Genomic DNA, 10,946 nt, shown 5'->3' on the forward strand with positions numbered 1-10,946 from the left:
TGTGAGGCACCAAGTTGATGTTAGGGACAGGTGATCCCACAGCCTGGTCAAAGAGGGAGGTAAAAGGAACATGTGAAGGAAAAGGATTACGGAGATAATTCCAGATCTTGGGAGACTAGGTAGCTCAAGGCTCAGCCGCTAACCAAGAGATTTAAATTAGAACCAAAAGAACTGCGGATGCTGTAAATCAGGAACAAAAACAAAGTTGCTGGAAAAGCTCAGCATGTCTGGCAGCATCTGTGAAGGAGAAAACAGAGTTAACTGATGGATCAGTTCTGAGGAAGGGTCACTGGACCCGAAACGTTAACTCTGTTTTCTCCTCCACAGATGCTGCCAGACCTGCTGAGCTTTTCCAGCAACTTTGTTTTTGTTCCAGATTCAAATTAGAGTTGTACTAGTGGCCACATTTAGAGGGCCTCAGAGGGTTAAGAACGTACAAATCAGCAGCTGGGTTTGAGCCTGCTCTGCCAATTGGTAAGATTGTGTCTGATCTGATTGTGGTGTCATCTTTATATTCTCACCTACCTTGATATCATTGACTCCACAATCAATCAAGAATTTATCTATTTCTGCCTGAAAATATATTCAGTGGTCCAGTCTCCGTCTCTTTCCAGGAAAGAGAGTTCCACAGATTATTGACTCCCTTGGGTGGAAAAAAACCTGCTCCTTGTGCTCTCAATGGACGACTCCTTATTCTCAAACAGTGACCCCCCAGTTCTCATCTGTTCCATAAGGTAAAACATCTACCTTTCAACAGCATCTTCCAAACCTATGACCACTTCCATCTGGAAGGACAAGGGCAGCAGAAACATGGGAACACCACCCCCTGCAAGTTTATCTCCAAGTCACTCACCATTCTCACTTGGAAAATATATCACTGTTCCTTCACTGTCGCTGGGTCAAAATCTTGGAATTCCCTCCCGAAGAACATTGTGGGTCTACCTATAGCACATGGACTGCAGCGGTTCAAGAAGGCAGCTCACCCCCACCTTCTCAAGTGGCAACTAGGGATGGGCAATAAATGTTGACCCAATCAGCGATGGCCACATTCCATGAATTAAATTTTAAAAACTACTGTGTCAAATTCTTTCTGCGGTGGATGAGATTACAGAAATAGAAAATAGAAGTAGGGCATTCAGCCCTTTGAGACATCCCTACAGGAAGGAGTGGGACAATGGAAGGACTTGAAGCCATGGACTAGAATTTTGAAATCAAGATGTTGATTGACTGGGAGTCAAGTTAGGCCTGATAACCCCAGTGGTAGAGGAACAAGTCCTGTTGCAAGTTAAGACATGACAGAGTTTTAGATGACTGTGGGATAGGAGGGTAGACTGTGGGTAAGGTCATGTGCAGAGATTACGGAGACATGGATGATGGTTTCACCAGCACATGAGCTGAAATAAGCGAAGGTGGGGAAGTTGGAATAGGCGGTCTTTACAATGGCATAATGAGCATGAGCAGAGGTTGATAACCAAGGCGTATAGACAGTTGTTTGATAGATTGCTAAAAGGAGACAAAGCCTTTCACATTGCACTCATCAAAAGTAAGATAAAACAGTCTTGATAAAATGTGTACCATTTAAGTATAAATTTTCAGATTGGAGGGGTGTTCAGGAGCAATGTTTTCATACAGAGAGTGGTGGTGGGATCTTGAACACTCTGCGTGAAAAGTAGTGAGGTAGAAACTGTCAGAGCAGTGAAAAAACATGGATGTGTACTAGTGCTGTAACCTACAGACCGGTCACCAAAATCTGAACCATTCACTCAGCACCGTCACGACGGGCTGAATGGCCTCCTGTACTGTAAACCTTGCTGTGTTTCTAAAATATGTTAAAGATAGAGGGAACAATAAAATCCAGAAGGGTCAGAGGTTTGGGTTAGTCTCCGTTGAGTCTGTTTTCCTGAGAATAAGCATGTCTGGAGCTGAAAGACCATTTAAACTAGTGACCAGTCACAGCCTTTGCAGAAGATTGAATCCCTCATGTAGCAATAGAATTGTATCAAATGGCAGAAGATGAGAGACAGCAGGTGAGTTTTCCTTTGCAACCCAGGGACCAGAAGGTTTGAACTATAGGGAGAGGCTGAATAATCTGGGGCAATTTTCCCCGGAGTGTCGGAGGCTGAGGGCTGACCTTATAGAGGTTTATAAAATCATGAGGGGTCTGGATGGGGTGAATAGTCACGGTCTTTCTCCCAAGCTGGGGGAGTCCAAAACCAGAGGCGCATAGATTTAAGATGAGAAGGGAAAGATAAAAAGGACCTGAGAGGCAACTTTTTCACACAGAGTGTGGTGCATGTATGGAACGAACTGCCAGAGGAAGGGGTGGAGGCTGGTACAATTACAGCATTTAAAAGGCATCTGGATGGATACATGAATAGGAAGGGTTTAGAGGGATATGGGCCAAATGCTGGCAAATGGAACTAGATCAGGTTAGGATACCTGGTTGTTATGGTCGAGTTGAACTGAAGGGTTTGTTTCTGTTCTATACAACTCTATGACTCCATAAGTGCCATAATATTGGGAAGTCCAGGAATTTTGGAGACAAGTGTAAGAGATCCATATCTTTATGGGACAACTCTAAGTGAGGACTTGTTCAGGGACTCATGGTGTGCAAGTCCCCTCGATTTCTACACCTTGAGTTCATCTTTCTTGTTCAGCTCCTGACCCTCAGTCTATCTGTCCCGCTCGCTCCTGACCCTCAGTCTATCTGTCCCTCTCGCTCCTGACCCTCAGTCTATCTGTCCCTCTCGCTCCTGACCCTCAGTCTATATGTCCCAATTCTAGCTTCGACATCAGCTGGAGAATTGTTTACAGTAATTGTCCACATTTTAGGAAGGATGTGAACACATTGGAGAAACTGCAGGAGAGGTTTACAAGAGTGATTACAAGGACGAGGATCATCCATTATGAGGCTGGATTGAAAAGATTGGCACAGTTTTCCTTGGAGAGGAGAAGGCTAAGAGAAGATTTGACATAAATTTTCAAAATCATAAGCAGCATGAACTGAGTAGGTAGGAAGAAGGTGTTTCCACTTGTCAGGACTGTTTTAAATTTGCAAAAGAAGCAAATGTGTTGTGAGGACAGCTTTTTCACACTGTCAGTGGTTAGGGTTCAGAATGGACTCCCTCACAGTGAGTGGTTAAGGTTTGTAATATATTATCTGAGAGTGTTGGGGAGGCAGGTTCATGGTAACTTAAATAGAAACAATATCCAGGGTTACAGGGAAAGGCCTTCAGGATGGCTCAGAGAGCCAGTGCAGACACAGTGGACTGAATGGCCTTCTACACCATCATAATTCTGAGATTGATGTGAGTGACCAGTTGCTATTTTCACTACCTTACAGACACAGACTCTCGGGCCTAAAATCAGTGACTCGTGCTTGCAACTGGTTTGCATTTAGCTGAGTTTGAATTAAATTGAATTAGCTTCATTGTCCATTCTGTCTCCTGTAGATCTAGCTGCTTACACCATGCTCCCCAGGCACCAGTGAACTGATAAAAGATGCCTTTCTCAGACTTTGTTCTAACCCTGAAGGATAACCCATACTTTGGGGCTGGTTTTGGGCTGGTCGGGGTAGGAACAGCGCTGGCACTGGCTCGCAAAGGAGCGCAGTTTGGGATGGTCGCCTTCAGGAGACACTGCATGATCACGCTGGAGGTGACCAGTCGAGACAAGAGCTACCACTGGTTACTCAACTGGATCACGCATCATGCCAAACGGACACAACACCTTAGCGTCGAGACATCCTACCTCCAACACGAGAGCGGCAGAATCAGCACGACCTTCGACTTTGTTCCCAGTCCAGGAAACCACTTCATCTGGTGAGTAAAGGAATGTGTACGTCACCATGCTGCTCTGACCCTGTGTCCTTCAGTGTCCTGGTGCCCAAAAAGCATTGAACATTATCAGAACAATACTTAAGAACTGCTCTCTATAGTAGAAATTCCAAAGACCCATAATATTCATTGTAGTTTGCAGTGCTGTCCTTGTCCTGGGAGTGTTTGATGGGGGAGCAGTAAAGAGGGAGCTTTACTCTGTATCTAACCCTGTTCTGTCCCTGCCCTGGGAGTGTTTGATGGGGGAGCAGTAAAGAGGGAGCTTTACTCTGTATCTAACCCTGTCCTGGGAGTGTTTGATGGGGGCAGATTTGAGGGAGCTTTACAGTGTCTCTAACCTTGTGCTGCCCCTGCTCTAGAGCTGTTTGATGGGGACAGTGCAAAGGGAGCTTTTCCCTTTCTAACCCTGTGCTGTCCCTGTCTTGAGTGCTTGGGGACAATGTAGAGAGAGGTTTACTCTGTATCTTTTCTCATGCTGCCCCTGTCCTGGGAGTCAGAAGTCACACGACACCAGGTTATAGCCACCAGGTTTATTTGAAATCGCACAAGCTTTCGGAGTGCAGCCCCTTCGTCAGCTGCGGTGAGAGACGAAAGCCACACAGACACAGAGTTTATAGGCACTGAGATCAAGGCCAGAGAGATCAAAAGGTCATACAACTGGGTAGTTTGCTGGGTAGGGTAGTTTGCTGCAAACAATGGTCTGTTTAAGGTTTGGCAGTTGTTTGAAGGCAAGAAGTGGACGGTGTAGGGAAGATCTTGACAAGGCGCTCATCATCGATGACACATTGAAGGCTGCGAAGAACATGGCGTAATTTCTCTGCCCTGGGGGAGTACTGGACGATGAATGGTATTCTATCGGTCTTATCCCATGTCTGTCTTCTGAGGATGTCATTGCGGATTTTTGCTGTGGCACATTGGAACTGGTGATTGATGAGTTGAGCATCGTATCCTGTTCTTATGAGGGCATCTTTCAAAACCTTCACGTGTCCTTCGCATTCCTCCTCATCTGAGCAGATCCTGTGTATGTGCAGGGCCTGTCTGTAGGAGATTTTGCATTCATGCCACACTGCAGGTGACCCACCACACTATTCTGTATCAGTAAAATCTTCCTGGCTTTTCTGTTTTGACAGCATCATCTTGATAAGTTGTTATGATCTCTCTACCTTAATTAGTTTGTACAGATTTGAATTAGTTACTACACTATCGCACACTCTCTCATCCACACACACTCTCTCTGTCTCTCTCACACATACACACACAAACATCTGTGGGGTGAATGATTTCATCCAAGGTGTTTGTTTATTTGCTGATACATTCTATTTTGTTCAAAAACACACAATTTGTAGTCAGAATCAGTCAGTGTGGCATCTTAAAAATTCCAGCTTTCAGAATAAAACCAGCCTGAGTCCAGGTTAAAACTCTAAGACAGATTCTGAATGAAGCCTCACACCTACAGTTCAGTGTGTGACCCGTGATGTCACCTTTTGTATATTCCTTAGGCTCTGCCTGATTGTCATTACAGCACAGCACTGACCCTGACTTTATAAACACTTTATACACCATCTAACACTCTTGGTCACCTTCAGAGACTTATTATCTGACACTTCACTTACACCAGTTGTATGATCTTTTGATCTCAGTGCCTATAAACTCTGTGTCTGTGTGGCCTTCATCTCTCACTGCACCTGACGAAAGGGCTGATTCCAAATAAATCTGTTGGACTGTGACCTGGTGTCGTGTGATTTCTGACTTTGTCTACCCAAGTCCAACACCAGCACCTCCACATCATGGCTACCTGTCCTGGGAGTGTTTGATGGGACAGTGTGGAGGAAACTTTAGTCTGCTTTAATTAAATAACACATATAATGGAAATATTCAGTGGGTACACTGCATCTGTGGAGAGAAATAGGCGTGAATGTTGAAGTTTGATGGCCTGTCCTCTGAACTTAAGAACGATGGAGTGAGAGTGATTCATTCAGCTTCAAGCCAGTGTGAAGCTGCTGTTCTCTCCCACAGGCCGTGGACACATACCCAGGTGTCAGCGCTGTGACTGCACCCCATTTCACTGTTTGGAAACCTGGCCTCAGGACAGCGTGGCATCACCTTTTCAGAAGGTCGTGGCATTTATTTTGTGCTGGTGTTGCTGCAGGTACAGGAGCAAATGGCTTCGGGTGGAGAGAAACCGGGAGAAGCAGATGATCGACCTGCACACAGGTACCCCATGGGAGACGGTCACCCTCACCTCATTAGGCAGCAACCGCCAGGTCTTCTTCGATATTTTAAGGGAAGGTGCGTGTTTCCTTTATAACTTTGCACGTTCAACTAGTTTCCTTCCTTCATGTTCTGAAGGTGCCTCAGTGACGCATTACTCACTGATATAGAATTGTGCTGTATATTGGTTGTTCAGTCAATCTTTGAAGCTTTGGTAGACACTTTCAAGGATGGGGGTCCTATTAAAAAGGTCAGTTACAAAATGTTTCAAGTGAGCAGCAACATGGAACATAAATACTGGGCAAAAACTGAAAGAACTGCAGATGCTGTAAAAAGGAACAAAAACAGAAATTGCTAGAAAAGCTCAGCAGGTCTGGCAGCATCTGTGGAGAGAAAATCAGAGTTAACGTTTCAGGTGAAGTGACCCTTCCTCAGAACCAAAAAGGAAGTATTCTATCCAAACAATGTTGAAAATTTACAATAGAATGTTTCTTAAATTTTTTGCCCTGTTTGTTAAAATTTGTTTTACTATTTCATATGAACTGTGACATAACCCAGTAATTAAAGTTTCATAGGTATCATTTAAAACCAACACCTTGCAGCAATTGAGGGAGGAAGAATAAACCGGCTGTCTTTGGGCTTTAGGTTTATTTGATTGCAGAGATAGAGACAGATAAATCAGGACGGCACAGTGGCTCAGTGATTAGCTCTCCTGCCTTTCAGTGCCAGGGACCCAAGTTCGATTCCACCCTCGGGTGACTATCTGTGTGGAGTTTGCACATTCTCCCTGTGTCTGTGTGGGTTTCCTCCCTCAGTCTAAAGATGTACAGGTTAGGTGGATTAGCCATGGGAAATGCAGGGTTACAGGGATAGTTTGGGGGTGTAAGTCTGGGTGGGATGAGTCAGTTCCTCAGTACTGAGGAAGGGTCACCGGACCCGAAACCTTAACTCTGTTTTTTCCTTCACTGCTGCTGCCAGACCTGCTGAGCTTTTCCAGCAACTTTGTTTTTGTTCCTGATTTACAGCATCTGCAGTTCTTTCGGTTTCTCTTTGAGTTTAGGAGTTGGGACATCATATTGTACAGGATGTTGGTGAGGACTCTTTTGGAATTCTGTGTACAGTTCTGGTCACCCTGCTATAGGAAGGATTTAAAAGGGATCTGGGGGGCAACTTTTTCACACAGAGGGTGGTTCGTATGTGGAATGAACTGCCAGAGGAAGTGGTAGATGCAGGTACACTTACAACATGTAAAAGACATTTGGATAGGTACATGAATAGGAAAGGTTTAGAAGGCAAGTAGGACTAGTTCAGTTTGGGAAACTTGGTTGGTATGGATGAGTTGGACTGTGCTGTGTGACTCTATGACTGGTCATCGTTCTACAGACCTATCAGCACCTCGTTGCTGGCCGAATCCTGTTTCCTACACATTCCAGTATGTTCACAACTAATGCTCCCCCACTGGTTGAGCAAACAGCACTTACAGTAACTGTTTTTTAGAAGCAATCCCTTCTTACAATCCTCAGTCTTTAAAACTGTCCTGTTCCCATTTCAGTACTGTCCAGTCCAGAAAGGAGGCACTGGACTGGATTCTTGGGAATGAGGCGTGTAAACGCTATACTTTTGTAATTTTCTGTATTTTTGTCTTTGGAAGGATATTATTAAATTGGAGAGGGCGTAGAAAAGATGTTACTGGATCTGGAGGTTTTGAGTTACAATGAGAGTCTGGATATCCTGGGACTTCTTTCACGGGAGTGTAGGAGATTAGGGGGTGACTTTGAGGTTTACAAAATCACAAGAGACATAGATAAGGTGAATAGCAAAGGTCTTTTCACTTGGGTAGGGGAGTTCAAAACTAGGGGGCATAAGTTTAAAGTGAGAGGAGAAAGATTTAAACGATCTGTTTCTATGCAGAGAGGTCAGGAACCTGATGTACACAAATTAAAGATAATTAGCAAAGGAGGCAGAAAGGAAGGAATATTTTTTGCACAGCAAGGTTTTTGATGTGGAACGTGCTGTTTGAAAGAGCAGTGGAGTAGATTCAACAAGAACTTTCCAAAAGGAACTGGAAGAGTCATTGAGGGGAACAAATTTACTGGGATATGAGGAAAGAATGGGGGAATGGGACAAACTGGAGAGATCATTCAAAGACCTAGCAGGGGTATTATGGGCCAGATGGCCACTACCTGTGCTGTATAATGCTGTAAAGAGACAGAGTGAACAACATGAGCTATGATTTGTTCAGTGACATTTGATAAGGAGCTTTTTGGCATGTCTCTGTTCTCCCTCCACTCCCTCTCTCAGCAAAAGACCTGGCTCTCAAGCAGCAGGAAGGGAAAACGGTGATGTACACGGCGATGGGAGCAGAATGGCGGCCTTTCGGATTCCCACGGCGCAGGCGGCCCCTCAATTCTGTCGTCCTGGAGAAGGGAATCTCAGAGAAAATTGTCCATGATGTCAAAGATTTCATCGGGAATCCCAAGTGGTACACAGACCGGGGTAAGGGGTGGAACAGTAACCTTTACTCAGTCACAGCACGTGAGAAATTCAGCAGGTCTGGCAGCATCTGTGGAGTGATAAACAGAGTTAACCTTTCAAATCCAACATGACTTGAGATGTTATCTCTGTTTTCCTCTCTCCTCAGAAGCTGCCAGACCTGCTGAGTTTTCTCCAGCAACTGTTGAATTTTGCTTTTATTTGTGTTTGGGTGTCGCTGGCTGGGCCCAGCATTTATTGCCCGTCCCTAGTTGCCCCTTGAGAAGGTGGGGGTGAGCTGCCTCCTCGAACCGCTGCAGTCCATGTGCTTGGGTTGACCCACAATGCCCTTAGGGAGGGAATTCCAAGATTTTGACCCAGCGACAGTGAAAACACGACGATATGTTTCCAAGTCAGAATGGTGTCTGTTGCTGTCCTGGGGAGGCAGGCAATTTGGAAGTAATCCCTAGTGAACTGTTCTGTTGAGACTGTTTCACCTATTTCCCCTGCCTCAATCACCTTTCCCGCCTCCAGTGTATGCTCTGACAATACACTATCACCTTAAAATGAAACGAGAGTTTCTCAGTTAGACAAAGGAGACCCAGTGGATGTGATCTATTTGGATTTCCAGAAGGCCTTTGACATGGTGTCATGCAGGAGGCTGCTAAACAGGGTAAGAGCCCATGGCGTCAGGGGTAGGACCCTGGCATGGATAGAGGATTGGCTGACTGGCAGTAGGCAGAGAGCGGGGACAAAGGGGTCTTTTTTCAGGTTGACAGCCAGTGACTAGTGGAGTTCCTCAGGGATCAGTGTTGGGACCACAACTGTTCATGTTATACATTAATGATCTGGATGAAGGAATTGCAGGCATTGTTGCTAAGTATGCAGATGACAGAAAGAAAGCTGGAGGGACAGGTAGTGCTGAGCAAGCAGGGAGTGACCTGGACAGGCTAGGAGAGTGGTCAAAGAAGAGGCAGATGGGATGCAATGTGGGAAAGTGTGAGGTAATGCACTTTGGTAGGAAGTTTAGAGGTGTAGAATAATTTCTAAATGGGGAAATCTGAACTTAGAGAATCCTGAGCTAGGATTCCTTCAGGTTAACATGCAGTTTCAGTTAGTAGTTAGGGAAGACAAATGTAATGTTGGCATTCATTTTAAAAGGGCTAGAATACATGAGCAGAGATGTACTGCTGAGGTTGTATAAAGCCCTGGTCAGACCACATTTGGAATATTGTGAACAGTTTTGTTCCCTGTATCTAAGGAAGGATATGCTGCCGTTAGAGGGGGTCCAGAGAAGGTTTATAAGAATGTACCTGGGGATGAAGGGCTTGTCACATGAGGAGCAGTTGAGGAATCTGTCTGTCCTTGATGGAGTTTAGAAGGATGAAGAGAGATCTGATTGAAACTTACAGAATACTGAAAGGCCTGAATAGAGTGGACGTGGAGAAGATGTTTCCACCAGGAGGAGAGACTAGGACTCGAGAGCACAGCGTCAGGGTGAAGGAATGACCCTATAGAAATGAGATGAAGAGGAATTTCTTCAGCCAGAGGGGGGTGAATCTGTGGAGCTCATTGCTGCAGAGGGCAGTAGGGGATAAGTCATTGAGTGTATTTAAGACAAAGATAGATAGTTTCTTGATTAGTAAGGGGATAGAGGTTATTGGGAGAAGGCAGGAGAATGGGGTTGAGAAACATTTCAGCCATGATCAAATGGTGGAGCAGACTCGATGGGCTGAATGGCCTAGCTCTGCTCCTGTATCTTTTGGTCTGAATGATCAGTGTTCCATAGAGCATGTGAGCTATAGTTTGAGAGTCTCCAGGCCATAAGAGGGATTTTGGGGTGGGGGCTGGGAGGGGGAGATTGTTCTTAGCAAGGAGTCTGGTCTGCCCATGTTGGGATTATTAATGTTACCTTGTGTAATTCTCCAGACAGTTGCTGTATGTTTGTTGGGGGGGTGGGCAGGGACTGTTTATGCAGTGGAATCTAATACTGTACCTGGCTTAGTCTCTAGTTTATGGACCATTGTGTGACTGTGTCCTCCCACCCTGTAGTCTAAGTGTTGGAGCCAGGCTCCCACTCAAGCTATTCAGTGCCTACTGTCTGTTGTTCAGCTTGTGATTGAATCGTCTTCTTACAGGGATTCCTTACCGACGCGGGTATTTGTTGTATGGCCCTCCTGGATGTGGGAAGAGTAGTTTCATGTGAGTATTGACGTGGGGCATGAGGGCACTTGTAGACTGCCGTATAATAAGTGCAAAGAGTTTTACTGACAACAAATTTAAGATAATCAGTCAATTTGTGAGACATCTATGCACTAAGCCACGCTTTGTGCAAGTAAAAATGAACATGTTCCAAACTTGAGGTGCTATTAAATTAACTGGGAGCTCGGGAAGCTTTCACCCTGCTTTCTTTGCGGTAATTTTTTT

General features: G+C 45.1%; 1 protein-coding gene across 1 annotated transcript in view; it reads left to right on the forward strand.

The window, feature by feature from the left end:
• Positions 1-1,972: 1,972 nt before the first annotated feature.
• Positions 1,973-10,946, forward strand: part of LOC109925086 (mitochondrial chaperone BCS1) — an 18,029-nt gene continuing 9,055 nt past the window's right edge. Inside the window, exons 1-5 of the mRNA XM_020525065.2 lie at positions 1,973-2,027; positions 3,453-3,821; positions 5,986-6,125; positions 8,349-8,543; positions 10,658-10,721. Of these exons, the coding sequence (XP_020380654.1) occupies positions 3,502-3,821; positions 5,986-6,125; positions 8,349-8,543; positions 10,658-10,721 (719 nt within the window). The 5' untranslated portion in view covers positions 1,973-2,027; positions 3,453-3,501. The remainder of the gene's footprint in view (positions 2,028-3,452; positions 3,822-5,985; positions 6,126-8,348; positions 8,544-10,657; positions 10,722-10,946) is intronic.

The sequence above is a fragment of the Rhincodon typus genome, chromosome 7, assembly GCF_021869965.1.
Source record: "Rhincodon typus isolate 14 chromosome 7, sRhiTyp1.1, whole genome shotgun sequence".
Taxonomy (NCBI): Eukaryota; Metazoa; Chordata; class Chondrichthyes; order Orectolobiformes; family Rhincodontidae; genus Rhincodon; species Rhincodon typus.